Source organism: Protobothrops mucrosquamatus, unplaced genomic scaffold (genome assembly GCF_001527695.2).
Source record: "Protobothrops mucrosquamatus isolate PMUCROS unplaced genomic scaffold, P.Mucros_1.0 scaffold3320, whole genome shotgun sequence".
NCBI classification, from domain to species: domain Eukaryota; kingdom Metazoa; phylum Chordata; class Lepidosauria; order Squamata; family Viperidae; genus Protobothrops; species Protobothrops mucrosquamatus.
In genome coordinates this window covers 43,155-61,479 of record NW_015389310.1, presented here as the reverse complement: position 1 = coordinate 61,479, position 18,325 = coordinate 43,155, and the positions used below count along the sequence as shown (strand labels likewise).

At 45.0% G+C, this 18,325-nt stretch overlaps 2 protein-coding genes across 2 annotated transcripts; one reads left to right on the top strand and one right to left on the bottom strand.

Annotated features, from left to right (window-relative positions):
- Positions 1-278: 278 nt before the first annotated feature.
- REXO4 (REX4 homolog, 3'-5' exonuclease) lies at positions 279-5,608 on the top strand. Its single transcript, XM_015826835.1, has 9 exons — positions 279-376; positions 581-847; positions 1,413-1,738; positions 2,450-2,599; positions 3,110-3,303; positions 3,607-3,695; positions 4,174-4,248; positions 4,681-4,755; positions 4,962-5,608. Exons 2-9 carry the CDS (start codon positions 626-628, stop codon positions 5,055-5,057), a joined length of 1,227 nt encoding a protein of 408 aa, XP_015682321.1. The 5' UTR covers positions 279-376; positions 581-625; the 3' UTR covers positions 5,058-5,608.
- A 93-nt stretch (positions 5,609-5,701) lies between these two features.
- STKLD1 (serine/threonine kinase like domain containing 1) lies at positions 5,702-16,817 on the bottom strand. Its single transcript, XM_015826826.1, has 17 exons — positions 16,752-16,817; positions 15,786-15,830; positions 15,220-15,294; positions 13,898-13,968; positions 13,457-13,509; positions 13,105-13,223; positions 11,643-11,794; positions 11,162-11,292; positions 10,613-10,696; positions 9,494-9,613; positions 9,175-9,315; positions 8,918-9,046; positions 8,166-8,294; positions 7,446-7,574; positions 6,236-6,376; positions 6,053-6,132; positions 5,702-5,710 (listed from the first exon to the last, which is right to left on the bottom strand). Exons 1-17 carry the CDS (start codon positions 16,815-16,817, stop codon positions 5,702-5,704), a joined length of 1,674 nt encoding a protein of 557 aa, XP_015682312.1.
- Between the last annotated feature and the right edge of the window lie 1,508 nt (positions 16,818-18,325).

Sequence of the window (18,325 nt, the reverse complement as noted above, 5' to 3'; positions counted from 1 at the left end):
CTATTCTATTCTATTCTATATCCTGTCCTATTCTATTCTGTCCTTTTCTTTCTAGATCAACGCTTCTCAACCTTGGCCCCTTTAAGATAGGAAGTGTCCAATTCCTAGAATTCCCCAGCCAGAATTTCCCTCATGTTGAAGTCGCCAAGATTGTGAAAACTCTTATTTAGAGGATGCTGCCTGCCGGTAGGAACGAAAGTGACCCGGCTCGTGTTTCCCACCGGCGCCCTCTGGGGGAAAGGACCCACTTCCGGTTTCGGTTTGCCAGCGCTGCTGCAGCCACGCGGATTTGCTGCAGGGACGGCGGGGAAAGTCGGAGCATCATCACGTCTGCTCAGGAAGTCGTTTATGGAGCTTGGGAGCCCCGAAAGGCCAGGTGAGCGGTTGAAAAAAGAAGAAATAAACTTTCTTTAACTCACTCTTAGCCACGTCTGGGCAAGTTCTAGCAGTTGCTAGAATTTGTATCTGTTTTCTGGTCACTAAAGCAAAGGTACCTTGGGGTGTGTGTTTTTTTAAAACTATTTTAGTTGGTTCTCTTTCTCCTGTTTGTATGATAAAACATGAGTCTCTCTGTCTTCAGTTCTAGTGCTTGTGGTCAAAGCTGAATGACTGTCTCGTATCAAAGATGACCAAAATGAAAAAGAAGGACTCTCCATCCCAAACAGATAACTCTACAACTAAACCAGACAACCTTAAGAATCAGAGAAAGAAGAAGAAGAAGAAAAATATATTTTGGAAAAAGATCAACCAAGTAGAGAAGAGAGCGAGCAAAGAAACGAAAGCAGTAGTAGAATTGCCTCCAAAAACGTCCCAGGAAGTTTCATCAAACTGGAAAGCCCTACAAGAGGTATATTTGGACAATGACTTTTTCTGGAGAGCTGATTTTTTGGGGTGGGGGAATTCCTTTTTGAGCGAACAGAATGCCAGGTGCTGGGTGTGACAATCATGTTAATCTTTGATTAATCATATAAAAGGAGGGGAAACCTGAGATAGGCTTTGTTCACCAACTTGGCAAACAAAAGCTGGACATCCTACAATCCTATTGCTAACATTTCAGCCCAGACCAAGTCAAATTAATCATGGAATTTGTACCCAAAGGCTCACAAACGAAAGACGAGATTTAAAAAGCGTGCTGCTTGGATTTCAAAGAAATATACATGTTTGGGAGGTGTTATGGTGACAAAATTAAAATCCTCTTCAATCAAAGTTGATCGGAATCTCCAGCAGCTGGTTATCTTAAATTTGATGAGCCAAGGCTGGGGGGGGGGGAAAAATCACGTTAAGCTAGTTTTGGTTCAGGAAGCTAGGTAAATCCAAGCAGTTGTGGTTTTGATGCAACAAATGTGGAAATCTGGTTTAGCAATCCAACCTGAAAACTGAACACATACATTTGTGTGTCTTTTTTTTTTTAGCTTCTGCAACAAAAGGCCAGCTGTTTGAATTCTGCCGTTACTGCACCCAACACATATTCCAAGAAAAAGGACGTGAAAACTGTTCCTTGCGTATCGGGACCAAATGGGATTGGAAAGAAGCTGACGTCAAAGGTTCAGGTTCCAAGTTTGAGTCCCGCAGGTGTCACGAGATCTAAAAAGTCCACTCAAGTGAAGAAACCACCACAGGTTCAAGAGGCTGCCAAAGAGCAGAGAAATGTCCAGGTGGACAACGGAGAGAAGAAGCAAGGAGATATTAAACATAAACGAAGGAAACAGGATGATCCAGTGGCGGCAGCATCTATAGAGTAAGACTCGTGGGCTTTGGACAATACTCTTCCATACAGATTAGGTAAAGTAGCTGGGGTCTAACCCCAAGCATTTAGTCCTCGGCTTACGACCACAATTGAGCCCAAAATTTCTGTTGCTAAGCGAGACAGTTCAATTGCGACCGTAAGTCGAGGATTGCCTGAGTTTGTTTCCTCAGCTCCCGTTTAGGTAGGCTTTACATTTTTCTCACAAGGGCCCCCTGGCTAAATTTTGGAAAGCTACCTCTTGTTGAGTCAAGATCAGTCAATCAGAATAGAGCTGGAAGGGACCTTGGAGGTCTTCTAGTCCAGCCCCCTGCTCAAGCAGGAGTCCCTATATCATTTCAGACAAGTGGCAGTCCAGTGTCTTCTTAAAAACCTCCAGTGATGGAGCTCCCACAACATCTGGTGGCAAGCTGTTCCACCGGTTAATCGTCCTCACTGTTAGGAAGTTTCTCCTTGATTCCAGGTTGCTTCTCTTCTGGATTGGTTTCCATCCGTTGTTTCTTGTCTTGCCTTCTGGGTGCTTTGGAAAATAAGCTGACACACACCCCCCCTCCTCCTTGTGGCAGCCCCTCAAATACTGGAATACACCTAATTCCAGATGATCTGGAATTAGGTGAGGATTCTGGACATCGGGTTATTTCACAGTGGGTAACTTGAAGCCGACCCTCCTTAGTCCTCCTTTCTGGCTCCCATTTGGCTTTCTAGCATCTGGTTTGATGACGTGGATCCAGATGATATCGAAGCAGCCTTGGGACCGGAAGCTGCCAAAGTAGCCCGGGAGAATCTGGGCATCAAAGAGGAGAGAATCCAGCAGACAATGGAACCTGAGCTGGTGAAAGAACATGCTTTTGAAGGGTGATTATGCTTCTGTGGATTCAGAGGGTTGAACGCTTATATACGGCCCAAAATTTCTCTTTGTTAAGTGAGGCTCCCCCCTCCTGTGGTTTTGGAAAGCCTTAAGACCTGGCTATGTTCGAAGGCATGAGATGTGTGGACCCGTGTTACGTTTTTCAGTCTGGCCTATCCTGTCTTTAACCCGCTTTAATTGTCATAAGCCACCCCAAATCTTTTTAAAGTGGGAGGAGGCCTCGCGACATTTAAACAATAACCATTTTGCAATTGACACACTTCGACATTGACAAAAAACCCGTCAGTCAACTGCAAAAGACAGCTTGACTTGGAACAGCTTCCATCCTGACACATGACCTTTAACCCCCCCCCCCCCAACAAACCCAACTGCCTATCCCAGGCCCTTGGGAGGGTCTGAACATCTGCCGTGCAACTAACCCTAATAATAACGGCAGCAGCAATAATGGAAAGTTAGCAGATGTCTCTTTTTCTATGTTCAAACTCTTTTCTTGGCAGGCTAACCAAAGCAGTGGCCATCGACTGTGAGATGGTGGGCGTGGGGCCCACCGGTGAAGACAGCATCCTGGCCCGTGTCTCGGTTGTGAATTTATTTGGCAAATGTATCTATGACAAGTATGTCAAGGCTACGGAAAAAGTCACAGACTACAGAACCGCCGTTAGTGGGATTCGGCCTGAGCACTTAAAAACAGGTAACAAAGCCGGGCTGATGTTGGTTTGAATTTTATGTCTGGGTTGTTGTAGCCTGCCAAATCAAACTGAAGTTCACCAGGCATCTGATGATTGGGTTGTCACGTTGCCTTGAGCCATTATTTCTTTAATCATGGTTTGTGGAGTAAGGCCTGGGAGGTTAGGTCCTTGCATCCTGCTCAGTGAAAATATATATCTACTTTTTTTTATGGCTGAGGATATTATACCCTGTACAGTAATAAATTCGCTAAATTAAAAAAAACAAAATCTTTTTTCTGCAATGTTGTGTTTTCTTGGAATTTTAGGGGAAGATTTCAGAACCGTCCAGAAAGACATAGCTGACATCCTAAGGGGTAGGATTTTAGTTGGACACGCTCTTCACAATGACTTAAAGGTACTAAGGACTGTAGTATAGCCTTTTCATGCCTTTGTTTCAGAATGTTATTTCCACAGTGTAGCTGGTTTTTCTGATTTATCTTTTCTTCCTCGCTTGCGGGAAGAAATATGCCTGAATATGTATAATTTATTCATTACAATAAATCATAACTTCTCTCTCTGTGTGTGTAAACAATTATTAAACTAAAAGTAGGTGCCTTGTGTTTTAGTATCCATAGATTTTATCTGGCCAAGGCACTTGTTCAGCCCCATTCCCCTTCTGGGCCTTTTAAGTCCCCCAAATTAAGAAATACTTATTTCCAAATGTGGGGCTTTCAACTCCCGTCACTCTTCTGGGGCTGAGATTTAAATAAGCTACTTCTCACCTAGGGCCAGAGGGGACCTCAGAGGTCTTCTAGTCCACTAACCACATTTTGGGGGCCCTGAGTAATCGTTCCGATGGGTCTTTATTATCATCATTATTATTATTTTTCCAGATTCTACTTCTTGATCATCCCAAAAAGAAAATCCGGGACACACAAAGATACAAACCTTTCAAAAAGCAGGTCAAGGTGAGAAAGAGATCCTTTTTGGATTTCAAGAGAACCGATTCTACACATTTACAAGCTGTTTCTCATTCGGGACCAGCCATTTTAAGCGTTTCCGTTTTGCGCAAAAGTCTTGCGTAAGTTTTTATTTTCCTCATTGTCTTCCCTGTGGCTGCTCTAAACCTGTCCGTCTTGCTAAACAGAGGCTAAGACTGTATCAGCCCAGAGAATTCAAGCCACGTTCTTCCCTCTTAATCCAGAGGTCCCCAATCTTTGGGGCACCAGGGACCGGTTCCGTGGAGAGAGGTTTTTCCGCGGACTGGAGGGTGCGTGGTTTTGTGTGCTGCCTGCATCTCACGGATGGGGCTTTGCTTGTTTGTGCGGACCGGTTGCTGGCAAGCCACGGGCCAGGGGTTGGGGACCCCTGATCTAATCAATGCTTCTCTGTTTCCTTAGAGCCTAAGACCCTCCCTCAAACTGCTGTGCGATAAACTGCTCAACGTCAAGGTGCAGACCTCAGAACACAGTTCGGTAAGTGATTAGAATCCAGATCCCTGGGAGGCTAACCCAGGAGGATGGGGAGCAGTACTCTGCTCCATTGAGACTAAGGGGGGGGGGGGTCTGGCTTCCACAGAGGTTTTTAGAAACAGACAGATTTATATCTCAGCCCTGCCCATCTTCGGACCGGCTCAGAAGCGGCAAATCCTGCCTTTCACTCAACTGCTTCTCTCTCCCAGGTTCAAGACGCTCAAGCTGCGATGCGACTTTACACTTTGGTGAAAAAAGAGTGGGAAGCGTCCTTGAAAGGAATCCCCAAGGCCCAGAAAGACTAAATCCGGACCGTTTCACGTCCGGCTGTGTTCGCTGCAGCACTGGCCGATCGGAAAAACTTTTGCTTGATCAGTCCTGCAGCTGCTCTTCGCCCTTAACTTGGCTTTGGCCATTAATCGGGGGTTTTTACTTCAACGGAAGACACGTTTTAAGTTTAACTGAAATGGCAGCCATCTTTTCTCCTTACCTCTTCTGCGTTAGGCAGATGGTTTTGAAATTGTGTTTGAGGTTCCAAAATTAGCGGTAATACAGCAGAGAAAAGCAGATTCTGTCTCTCTCTGTGTGCCATTTTGGCTTCTCTGCTTAAATCTGTATGTACACACCCTTCTCCAGCCACCAGGTAGGTCAAAAAAGTTTTAAAACAAGATTCATCCTTTTTCCTTTGCTGCAGTCCATGATAGGATCTGATCCTTGCAATCGTCTGTTGAAAAAAAAAAAAACACGGCTTGACCGCGCCTCGTTTTCCTATTTATTGTACAACCTTTAATGTGTTCGGCAAAATATAAGCTCATTCACGTTTTGCAAATAAATAATCGAAGTTCCGTAAAAGGGAGCAAAGCTTTTGCCCTCCTGTTCATTTTGAAATAATTGATAGAGCAAGAAAACAAAAATAAAAGAAAAGTCATCTATTGGGGCTCGTGCCTTGTTAGAAGCCCTGTGAAGTAAAAAAATTGAGAAAAAAGTTATATTTTATTAAAAAGGGCATAGCTTTAAAAGATTTGGACTTTCTTTTAGGAAATAAAAGCTTTGTTTATCTAGATAAATCCATTTAAATTTTAAAAACAATTCAGTTCACCTTTCTTCTGCAGTTTGGAGAGTGCCTTTTCTGACAGGGCCACAATTTCCTAGAGGTAAATACATACAACATTTGGGGCATCAGAAAGTGCAATTTCCGGTGTCATCTTGCTTACCCATCTTCTGAGTTCCCTTTCGGACCGGATTAAAATAAATCTTGTTTGCCACAAAAAGTATCCCCTTAATATTCCTTCCTCCTTACCAAACTAGAAGTAAATCTGCTCTTCATTTCTATCAGCATGTCGGTAACGCTGTGGGAGACCATCTCCACCACAATTTCGTCTTGTGATTTAAAAGAAATTAAAAAGGATTTGGCGTAAGTGGAATCATTTTTGTGCGGTTTTCCTTGGCTGGGCAAGACGGGATTCTGCACAAACGTCGTTACTGTATTTAAACATCTCGTCGATCAGGACACAAATGTTTTCCACCACTTCGGGATCTTCCCTGTGGACCTGGTAGCAATCCTTTAGCAGGATGATCCCGTTACCCTTCTGGTCTGTCACTATGAATCGGAAACCGGATAACTCTGAAAAAAGAGGGAGATTTTATTAAATCCCCGGCTGATTTTCCCAGCAGACTATGCTAACTTTCACTCCGTTCACTCAGAGCACATTATGGTATCCTAAATATGCGATTTTCCTGCCTCTAAACCTCCAGCAAATCTTGTATAAGCAAGAAAGGACAACAGTCTAGGCTGGCTACATAGAGCTGGTATCTCTGCGTGTGGAAGTAATCCTGTGATTGCCGTTTTGTATGAGTTCGAATAAAAACTGCCCTGTGGAGGGAGAGTCTAATCCTACCAGTGTTTCCTCCCAGCTCCCTTTCTGAATCCGATCTGGCTTGGCCTCTTAATATTCTTGAGTTATTACCGTTGGCAATCCGTTCCTCCCAGGTTTTTTTTCCCCCAGGGCAGAAGGATTCTGGCTGGACTTACAGGCAACCCTCAATTTAAAACCATTTCGTCACTGGAGTTACCACCGCACCGAAAAAAATTGGCTTAGGACCATTTTTCAGACTTAATCATAACAATAATAAAGTTGGAAGGGACCTTGGAGGTCTTCTAGTCCAACCCCCTGCTCAGGCAGGAAACCCTATACCATTTCAGACAAATGGCTGTCCAGTCTCTTCTTAAAAACTTCCAGTGTTGGAGCATTCACCGCTTCTGGAGGCAGGTTGTTCCACTGGTTAATTGTTCTAACTGTCAGGGAGTTTCTCCTTCGTTCTAGGTCGCTTCTCTCCTTGATCAGTTTCCATCCGTTGCTTCACAGCCATTGTGCCAATGACTTCACAGCCGTTGTGGCCTCCCCACGGCCACGTGATCAAAATTCAGATGCTTGGCAACTGGCATGTACTTAGGACTGTTGCAGAGTCCCAGGGTCACGGGACCCCCCTTTTGTGACCTTCCGACATGCAAAGTCGATGGGGAAGTTAATCGTGTGGCTAAGGGTGGCAGGGAAGCTCGTAAAATGGGGCAAAACTCAACTCTCTCACTAAGCAACGGGAATTTGGGGCTCATTTTTTTTGTGGTCGTAAGTCGGGGACTGTGTTCCATCTACCAAGCGATGGAGTTCAAGGCCTGGCTTGGAAACCCGTACCGGATGTCCTCAGAAGGCTGGCCAGGGCAAGGCAAGCATTTTTCACCAACACAGCGCTGTCCGGATGCTGCCTCATTGCTTCCAGCAGAAGCAGGGAATACGGTTCATATTTGACTTCATCTATGCATCCTGCAAGGGAAACCGGAAAACATCCCACGAAATTACGATGACGATTATTATATTTCCAAAAAGGTGGTGCAAAGGAAACGGAAAGCAAAAAAATTTTTTTAAATGAACCGGCCTAGTAGAACTCAGTATGTGGTTTCTTCAACGTCAGACAAGCAATCCTCAAGTTAACGACTGTTTGTTCAAAGTTACGATGGCCGTGGGAAAAACGACTTGTGAACTCTACGCGTACCTTACAGCTGTGGCACACACACACACACACACACCACGGTCACAGGATTGCAGTTGGGACGCTGGGCAAGCCCTGGTTTCGTACTTACGACTCGTTGGGACACGCAATCGTAATTTGTGGGGTTTTTTTGAAAAAAGAAAAAAAAAAACGCCCCCCTGGGAGAAACTGTATTGTTTCTGCCCAATTTTGTCAAAAAATGTCCGCTGGAGGAAGCTGTATTCACTTGACTTGCTTAAGAACCCCCATGAAATTGTCCTAAAACGGAGTCTGTCTTGACTTACGAGCACAACAACTTACAGGAGAAGTTCCATCCCTGATTATGTGATTGAGTGCCCATCTTCCTCCTGGCTCAGGAGACTCACCGTGAAGAGAAAGGGCCCAAAAAGCGCTGACGGCCATTTCTGCGACTTCCACGTGGGGGAGATGCAAGTGGAGGATGACGGAGACCAGCTCAGTGGCGTATTTCAGTGGGCTCTCGGCCACGTCGGCCACTGAATTGACAAAAAAAGGGCCACAACAGTCATCACGAAGTGCAGTATACTTGGTCCTCAGCCGAGCCCAAAATAACTTCAGATAACAGAATAATAGAAGGGACCTTGGAGGTCTTCTAATCCACCCCACCCCTGCTCAGGCAAGAAGCCTTATACCATTTCAGACAAATGGTTGTCCAACATCTATTTGTGTTGTGGCTTAGCCCTTGCAGCTGGCACCCCACACTAAATGAGGGAGATGCTAGACCATTCCAGACAAATGGCCGTCCAGTCTCTTCTTGAAATCCTCCAGTGTTGGAGCACCCACAACTTCCGGAGGCAAGCCGTTCCACTGATGAATTGTCGTCACTGTCAGGAAATGTCTCCTTCGTTCTAGGTCGCTAAGCAAGTGGCTGTAAATTGAGGACTACCTGTACTACACCTTATGCTCGATTAACCTGGCTGCTTTCATCAACCCATCCACTGCCTGTCTTCCTCCTAAATCGGCGCAATAGGTTTTTCTCCACCCCAAATGGCTTACAAACATCTGGAAGAGCTAGGGACGCCTGTCCAAACAGAGGCCATATTTTCCAGCTGCACAATCGGAGGTGTATGGTGGCTTTTTTTTTTTCTTTCCTACCCACCGTTTACAGCCAGGGTCCAAATGAGGCCACAGCAAGCAAGGCAGAGCTCTTTGTTGTGAGCAAAACGACACAAGGTGGTCAAGACATCTGTGAAAATGTTGGCTCCCCGGAGGGCTGCGGCAGCGGCTTCTAGAAAGTGGCAGAAAAAAGAGAGGGTGGTGGTGAACAAACGGGGCAGGATGGCAGAGCTTGTGTAATCGGAGCTGTGCTAGAATTCCCAGCCGGCGAGGCCACCGGGCTGGGCGAGAGCACCGTACCGTTGGAGGACATAATCATAAACAAGGAGATGATCATGCAAAGCAGGTCTTCGTGGTCTGGATGGGTCCTCATCGAATTCAGCAGGCAGCTGAGATGGTCCTCCTCAGCCAGTATCTCCACGTTCAAGTTCTGAGTGACAGCTGTCAAAAGCAGAAATTGAGCCCAGAAACCTCTAGGCCCTTTGTTGGGCAGGGGGTTGGACTAGATGACCTCCAAGGTCCCTTCCAACTTTATCATTATTATTATTATTAGAATTAAGGAACAATAAATAATTATTTGGGTGATCACGGAGAACCTGAGGGTTGCTGGTCTTCTCACCTCTCCCGGTGATTCCGAGCAGCAACGAAAATCCAGCCAACAGTGTCTCAAGGGAATCGTTGTGTTTGTTCATGGCACCGATCACCGGATCCACCAGGTGAAGGAACACCTTGACATCAACTGGGGGGGGGGAAGAAGCTGCAGCTGTTCACGTTCGTTTTTCGTGCCTAATTATAACTCTCCTGCATTTTAGCACCAACGGGCGGCTTTATTTCTCTCTTGAACGGGAAATGCTTGGAAATCCAGATTAAAACGGATCATTTGCGAAGGGATTCTGGAAATCAGACTGATAACCACAGGCGATTAGACCAGCAGGCAGCAGCTACAGTCCCAGCACCAGCCTTGTTTTAAAACGTGAATTTCCAGCCTGGCTTTGGACGTTCTTTGGGCAGTACTGTATCAGAAATTAATCTGAGGATGGCTAACCTAGATCTGTTGTCCAATAACACAATAAATCTGCACACATAAAGCTCAGGGTCTGAATTCCTATTTTCCACTCGTTATGGTGATGTTGTTAGGTTGTATGGCTCAGCCATTGAGGCTTCTACACCTTAAATCAGGGTAGGACGACAACTTCAGCAAAATATTGAAATGTGGGAGAAAAAAAAAAGCATCGCAGGGTATAATCTTAGCATTCTCAGCCCACTCAAGTCCAGAACCTGGGTCTTGATCATCAAAGAACCCAATATGTTGAAATATAGATAGTCCTTGACTTACGTCTACAATTAGGGGCCATTGTTAAGCAAAGCGTTTCTTAAATGAGTCACGCTTGATACCTACTGTTTTGCCTTGGTTGCTCAGTTGTTAAATGAATCACACAGTCATTAAGCAGATCCAGCTTCCCCCCCCCACCCATTGAGTTGTTGGGAAGGTCATAAACAGTTGATTACATGACCCTGGGATTCTGCAACTATCATGAATACATGCCAGTTGCCAAGGACCCAAATTTGACCTTGGGGATGCTACAATAGTCATAAATGCGAGGACGAGTTGTAAATCCCCCTTTTTTCCAGTGTCACTGTAACTTTGAACGGTCACCAAATGCATAGTTGCCAATCAAGGACAACCTGGAAGAAGATGAACTTAAAGGAAAGAGTCACGTGGAAAAAAAATACGTACTTTCCCCCTCATTCAACAGGCTGTTGAGACGTTCAATGCCCTTTTCTTGCGCTTCCTCAACTTCTGGGTAAGACATCATGAATTCTGCAGAATTAAAAATAAAAAAGCAACTTCCCGTGGGATCCACCTTACAATTTTTTTTTAACAAAATGTTCTATAGAAGCTCCAGTTTCAATTCTCTTGATGCGTTTGCACAAATGTGCAAGGAAAGATTTTTTTTTCCTGAAATCTTCCTTAATCCTCAGAGGCATCTCACACTTGGTCAAAACAAATATTCAGCCCACGTTCTTTTATTAGAAGTTAACTCCCCTTGATTTTCACAGGACTTATTTCTGATTAAGGATTGAATTCTCGCTTCCATCAAGTTTATCCAGTCACTTGAGATATTTTCCCCCCGTTAATTACTGAATTGTTCTACATAGTATACAGTTATAGCTTCGAAAATAGCCAGAAATGACTTTCTCTGTATTGTGTTCCTTAAGACATGAAAGGGGAAAAAAAACCAGCCCAACATGAAAGTGGTATGTTAAATTACTTAGCCAGCATTACCTAAAATTGTTTGGATCCTATTCGTCTGAATTATATCCAGGAAACCTGGAGGAAGTTTTTTCGCCACCTTTATTAAAGGAGATTTGGCTTCAATGAGGCATTCTCGGATAAGTGGATTTTCAACCAGCTCCCTAAAATGACAGAAAAAAGAGAGAAACAATTTTTGAGGGGCTGCCACAAAGAAGAGGGGGGGTCAACCTCTTCTCCAAAGCACCAAACGACAGGACAAGAAGCAACGGATGGAAACTGATCGAGGAGAGAAGCAACCTGGAACCAAGGAGAAACTTCCTAACATTGAGAACAATCGACCAGTGGAACTCCTTGCCTCCAGAAGTGGTGGGTGCTCCATCACGGGAGGCTTTCAAGAAGAGATTGGAGTGCCATTTGTCTGAAAGGGCATAGGGTCTCCTGCTCGAGCAGGGGGATGGACTAGAAGACCTCCAAGGTCCCTTTCAGCTCTATTCTAATGGGAGAAACTCACTCTGCGGTGGGCCTCACAGAAGGATCAATTTTCAGCATCAGAAAAAGCAGAGAGGACAGCGAAGGTTTCCGTTTCTTCATCTCACTCAAAGCCGCCTCAAGAGCTGTGGCCTCCTTCTTAATGTTGTGCAGTAACAACACGGGCTCTTTCACCTACAAACACACACAACCCAGAGAGATTCTTAACAGGACGCCGAAGAACAGTAATCCATTCATAGTGCAAGCCAGTCTTCTATTTACGACAGATCACCTAGCACTTAGCAATTGTTCACTCTTACAACAGACCTCCCCAGCAAGGTCTTTTGCAACCTGGTTCCGTCGTGGAATGAGTGGCACCCGATTTTATGTCCTTCCCCCCCCCACACGGTTGTTAAGTGAACCACTGCACTCGTTTTAAGTGAATCACGAGTGATTCTGGCTTCCCACACTGACTTGGCTTGTCAGAAGCCAGCTGGGAAGGGCATAAGGTCACATGACCCCTGGACAGTGCAACTGTCCTAAGTACCTGCCAGTTGCCAAGCATCGGGATTTTGATCGCGTGACCGTGGGAACACTACAACAGTCGTAAGTGTGAGGACTTTTTTTCCCCCAGCACCACTGTAGCTTCGAATGAAATGCTTGTAAAGTACGTGGCAGACGTCAGCTTTTTCCCGCGTTTAACAGAGGAACATCTGCTAAATTGGTTTGTGCACCAGTTTTCAAAAGACATTCTCTCTGAACTTGAGATCTGTGCCCAGACATCCTTTCCCAAAGCTGGAATTTGCAGCGCGAGTTTATCATTTAAACATTGATGCTCCCATGTAACACCTCTCCTGCGCCAGCTGCACTGGCTGCCGGTGGCCTTCCGGGTGCGCTTCAAGGTGTTAGTAACAACTTTTAAAGCGCTCCACGGCAATGGACCTAGGTATTTGCAAGACCGCCTCCTACCAAACACCTCCCTTCGGCCAGTCCGCTCCCACAGAGAGGGCCTCCTTAGTGTGCCGTCGGCCAGACAATGCCGGCTGGCGACCCCCAGGGGGAGGGCCTTCTCTGTGGCAGCTCCTGCCCTCTGGAATGACCTGCCCCCCGACCTACGTACAGTTGCGGACCTGCGCCTTTTTCGCCGAGCCCTGAAGGCCCATCTATTCCGTGCGGCCGGCCTGGCGTAGTTTGATTATGTTTTAGTGGGGGGTTTTGTATGGGTGTGTTTTTAGAACAGGCCTGTTATTTAATTTGATTTTAACACAGAAACTATTTATTTATTATCGTGGTTTTTAGTATCGCCTGTTCACCGCCCTGAGTCCCGTAAGGGAGATAGGGCAGTATATAAATTGAATAAATAAATAAATAAATTTAAACATTGACAAATCACGACGCTTTCCATCTTGAAATTGCTTTTATCGCCCTCCCTTGCCGTCACCTCGCAAGACTTTAAAATTTGCAAGCTTTTATTGTGTGCCCTTGCCGGGAACGCCGCCACGTACCTCCGAGAGAGAACAGGCAGTCATGTCCAGCAAAATAGAGCCCAACGACCAAATGTCAGATTTGTCACTGAAAGAAAAATGGAACGCCTCCGGAGCCATCCAGCATTTAGAATCGGGCTCTGCGGGAAAGGAAACCCACCGGGACAATTTTGAAGTTGCCACAAAGAGCAGATTTGAGTTACGACGTTGAGCCCAAAAACTCTGTCGCTAAGAAAAACTGGCTAGAGACAGTCACTTGTCTGAGATGGTGTAGGTTCTCCTGCTTGAATGGGAGGGGGGGCTGGACTAGAAGACCTCCAAGGTCCCCTTCCAGCTCTATTCTATTCAGATGCCTTTCCGTGGTGCGACTTACCTTCTTCAGCCCTGATTTTCCATTTTATCTCATCGGCCATGAGGGTTTCCGAGCTGAAATCACAAAGCATGAAAGACGCTTCCCCAGCAGAAAGGATGTTAGATGGTTTGAGATTCCTGAAATACCGCAGAAGAGGGCCAGATTCAGCCCCCTGCCCCCCCCCAAACAACTTCTTGTAAGGGGATGTTGTAAGTTGATTGACTGCCTACAGTAGTAGCGGGAGAATCAGCCCGTTAGAAGTCCCTGATCCAGATTGGGCTGGGGTAAATATTTGGGTCACTTTATGTACCATTTTACCCCTTAAAACACCACAGCATCGTTTCCCAGTGGGCCAGACCCTCCCCATTTGGAACAGGGGCTGAACCCACCAAGCCACCCTCAAGCCGATGGGGGTCGTGTGCCTTCTGCTAAAAAACAAACAAACAATCAAATCCTTTTCACCGGTGAAAAATTTTGAGCCGATGGAGGTAAACTAAGACATCCACCATCTGACCTAAGAACATCCGAATCGCCTGCGGAGAGAAACAAGAGAGCCGGTTTAGGAAGAAGGGAGAGTTCTTGACTCAACAATTAAAGAGGGTGAGGAAATGAAATTACAATTTCATTTTGACAAATGGTAATTTCAAGTTGACAAAGGCGTGTTTTATGCCCGTCCTGGAATTTCTCAAGCAATGGATCCGTTCTTCCTCCAAAGATTGATGATTGATTAATTGATTGAGGAAAGGATTTTCCCAGCAGGCTTCCAATAAACAAAGTCAGTGGGGGAAGCCGGATTTGTTTAACGACCACACGATTCATTTAACGACCACAATAATTTGCTTATCAACCGTTGCAGAAAAGGCCAGGTGCATCTCCCCTTTAGCCACCATCTGATTCAGCAATGTTAATTCTGCTCCTTCGTAAACCGAGGAGGGCTGCATTTGCAATCTGCAATTTAAAAGAATTTGCTGCAGTGCATTTTCAAGTTTGAGATTGCAATTACTTGGGGTTTACGCCAGTTTGCAACCCTAACCCTCTTCCCACAGATCCAGGTTAACAAAACACACTGGCTTGTGTTCCCCCAACGTGCTTAGCTCAAATAAAGCCACCACGTTATGGCCCGAATATGATCATAGCTAGTTCACCCAACATTCCAAGAAGTAGATTGATTTCTACAAAAAAACCCAACAACAACGAAACCCAAACAGATTTGAAAAAATCAGGACGGTTCTGCCAGCTTTGATTGGACCTTGTTTGGAAACTTCTCGTGTTTTAGCCTCTTAGCTTTGATACGCGAGAACAGATCTTCGTGGTGGGAATGGTGCATCACCAGGCAAAGGAAGAGAGAAGAAATCTGAAAAGAGAAGGGTCAGATGATCAGAATCCAGATCCTGGGCAACTGGCTCCTATTTACGACGTGATCCCCCTTTTGCGGCCTGACAAGCGAAGTCAACGGGGGACGCCTACTTAACATTCCTGTTGCTAACTGCAGGGATTCACTGAACGAGACTGTGGCAAGAACAGTCGTAAAATGGGGTGAAATTCGCTTCCCAGCCACCTTGCTTAGCAACAGAGATTTTGAGTTCAATCGTCGTAACTCAAAGACTAGCTGTATTCAAATCACCCAGTTCTCACACCAATTTTATTTACAGCTATCATAGTGTATATACAATTATTCTATCAATTCCGCTGAGGGCCAAGTCCCCCCAGCTGTTGCCCAGCCCCATTCAATTCTAAAAAAAACCTTGCAGGATGCTTGCAACTTCAGGGATCCCGTTTCTCACCTTGTTGTCCCAGATGATAAAGAATTCCTTGTAGGCACAAATATTCTTATGCTTTAGTTTCAACAGCTCCATCACCTGTAGGAAAAAAATGGCCCATCAGGGAAAAAAAGAGAGTCTTTTTTTTTCTAACTGTGCTTAAGAACGACCTTACAAAGCTAAATTTGAAATCTGTGCCTAGATTGCGCTCAGGTTTTTATGTGGTGCCTAAATTGTTTAGATAATAATTAATAATAAAGTTGGAAGGGACCTTGGAGGTCATCTAGTCCAACCCCCTGTTCAAGCAGGAAACCCTATACCATTTCAGACAACTAAACCACTGTAATAATGTCAGATACTAGTTGGCTTGTCTGAACCAGACAAAGTCAAGTGGGAGAGAATTAAAGGTACACAATGAGTCCTCGACAATTTGTTTAGTGACCGTTCAAAGTTACAAGCACTCTGAAAAAAAGTGACTTATGATCCGTTTTCACACTTAATGACACACATCCCGGCATATGTTTTCCCAGGCACAACAGCCAAAGATCTCACATTATTTCACTGGGTGCAATTTAAATAAGGATGATTACCTCTTTGAGTGCATCATTCGCCTGATTTTCATCAATGCATTCGACCTGCCCAAAAACAGACCCAGTCAAAACATTTTGATTAAAGTTTAAAATATACCACGATTAAAAAAAATGAACAAACCAACACCAACTAAGAAACAAATGTATAAAAATAAATACATTTCCTCTTTTTTGAATACAGGTAGTCCTCAACTTACAACCGTTTATTTAGTGACTGTTTAACGTGATAACGACTCTAAAAAAAGTGACATGACCACTTTTGACACTGAGGAACATTGCAACCCACGGACACATGATCAAAATTCAAACCCTTGGCAATGGACTTGTATTTATGATGGTTGCAGTGTCCCGGGATCATGTGATCCCCTCTTACGACGGTCTGACAAGCAAAGCCAATGGGGGAAACCAGATCCACTTAACGACCGTGTTACTAACTTAACCACCGCAGCGATTCACCTAACCACTGTGGCAAGAAAAGTCATAAAATGAGACAAAATTCGCTTAACGACCATCTCGCATAGCAACAGAAACTTAAGTTGTAAGTCAAGGACTACCTGTAAAAATTTCCTTTTCTCTGCCAAGCTGAGCATTTGGCCAGACACTGACAATATTCGTTCCTGCCAGCGGCTGCTTTTAATTCCAGTTTTATGTTTAAAGAAGCAGAAAGACTTTGGTGAACATTAAACAGAGTGCAGATCAAAGGCTGAACATCCACTTGAAATCCTTCAGAAGAGACCGCAAGGCTAAACCCGCCGATGAAGTCCCGGCTATGGCTAGGCTGATGGACCCTAAACCTGATTTTGTTCCATTTATGAGGGAATCACAAAGCTGATTTTATTCTGAAAAATGCTCCATCTGTGTTGTTTCGACCTGCGAGGTTGGCCTCTGAGAAAATTCACAGGGATGTCTTTTGGGGAACTGCATCCTGTTGCCATGGCGACCTGCGTTTCCGTGCATCCCTCTCACCTTTTTCAACATGTATTTCTTTCTTGCGGTGTCTTTTCCTTTTGCCATGGATTCCACCACCAGCATCGTTCCCAGAGCCCCCGGGGGCAGCTCCTTCACAATCTGCCTCGGAAGCAAACAGATCCGATTTTAATAATATTATACAAGTACTCTATAATGGCCCAGCTCATGCCTTGTGTCCATCTGTCTACCTATCCATCTTTCTATATCTATCTCATCTCTCTCTCAATCTTGATCTGTCTGTCTGTCTGTCTGTCTGTCTTTATCTATCTATCTATCTATCTATCTATCTATCTATCTATCTATCTATCTATCTATCTATCTATCTATCTATCTATCTATCTATGGTACCTACCTACCTACCTACCTACCTACCTACCTATCTACCTATCTATCTATCTATCTATCTATCTATCTATCTATCTATCTATCTATCTAATCTTTTTATCTCATCCAATTACCTGCCCCCTCTATATTTATCTAGCCTGTCTATCTCATCTAATCTCTCTCAATCTTTACATCCATCCATCCATCCATCCATCCATCCATCCATCCATCCATCCATCTATCTATCTATCTATCTATCTATCTATCTATCTATCTATCTATCTATCTATCTCTATTTTGCCTAATCTAATTATGTATGTACAGCTAGACACACACACACACACATGCACGTATGTACATGCATACACACAATCATTGTAATTGGTTTCACACATTACACTAAACCATGGTTTCTTTAACTGTTGCTTAAACTGCCTCCTGGCCTGACCCACCAACCACCCAGCTGTGTGAAGAGGGGGAGATGCTCGCCCACTGCATTGTTTAGTCTGGGTACGGATCAATCAAATCAAACCGAATAGAGCTGGAAGGGACCCTGAAGGTCTTCTAGTCCAACCCCTTGCTCAAGCAGGAGACCCTAGACCATTTCAGACAAGACCCCCTTTTCAGAAACGAGTCTTTTCTCTTTCCTGAAAAAGGGGGGGGGGGTCCAGTGTCCTATTCCCTCTCCCCGCCGCGAGCTTCGCCACCCCAGACCTGGTATTTCTCCATGGCTGAACAATAATGGGGCGGGGGCGTCGGGCGTAAACGGTTCTAGCCCCCTCCCCGCGGAGATCGTTCTTTCCTGCCCCTCCCTGTCTGTTTTCTCTAGCTCTCTCCCCTTTCCGCCCACTCCCCATTCCGTATTCCTTTCCTAAATCAATCAATCGGTCAGAACGTTCCGAGAAAAAAGAACAAAACAGATTTCAACTCGCAAAGAGATTCGCTCCGTGATCTGGCAAAGGCGCAAAGTGCTTTTATTGGGCTCTCTCTCCCCCCCCCCCGCCCAGCCACACACACACCCCAAAATCCCCCCCCCCTGGAAATGCACCAAACAGACAAACTATTTTGACACGGGGGGGTCTTTTCCGTTTGGAAAACTCAAGGGGTCTTTGAGCCTCTGCAGAATTATTTGGAGGGACCGTTTGCAAAGGAAAGGAAAGTGATCCGGAAACGTGAAAAAAAGGCTCTTCTCACTGTTAACAATAATGGAAGGAAGGATTTGCGGATTTAAAAACAAACTCTTGAAA

Excerpts from the sequence above, each read along its gene's own strand:
- REXO4 (XM_015826835.1), top strand. The coding sequence starts at position 626 with ATGACCAAAATGAAAAAGAAGGACTCTCCATCCCAAACAGATAACTCT. Across the intron at positions 848-1,412 it reads ACTGGAAAGCCCTACAAGAG|CTTCTGCAACAAAAGGCCAG; the intron begins GTATATTTGGAC and ends TTTTTTTTTTAG. Across the intron at positions 2,600-3,109 it reads AAAGAACATGCTTTTGAAGG|GCTAACCAAAGCAGTGGCCA; the intron begins GTGATTATGCTT and ends TTTTCTTGGCAG.
- STKLD1 (XM_015826826.1), bottom strand. The coding sequence starts at position 16,817 with ATGCTGGTGGTGGAATCCATGGCAAAAGGAAAAGACACCGCAAGAAAG. Across the intron at positions 15,295-15,785 it reads CGAATGATGCACTCAAAGAG|GTGATGGAGCTGTTGAAACT; the intron begins GTAATCATCCTT and ends TTTTTCCTACAG. Across the intron at positions 13,969-15,219 it reads TTATCATCTGGGACAACAAG|GCGATTCGGATGTTCTTAGG; the intron begins GTGAGAAACGGG and ends TTCTCTCCGCAG.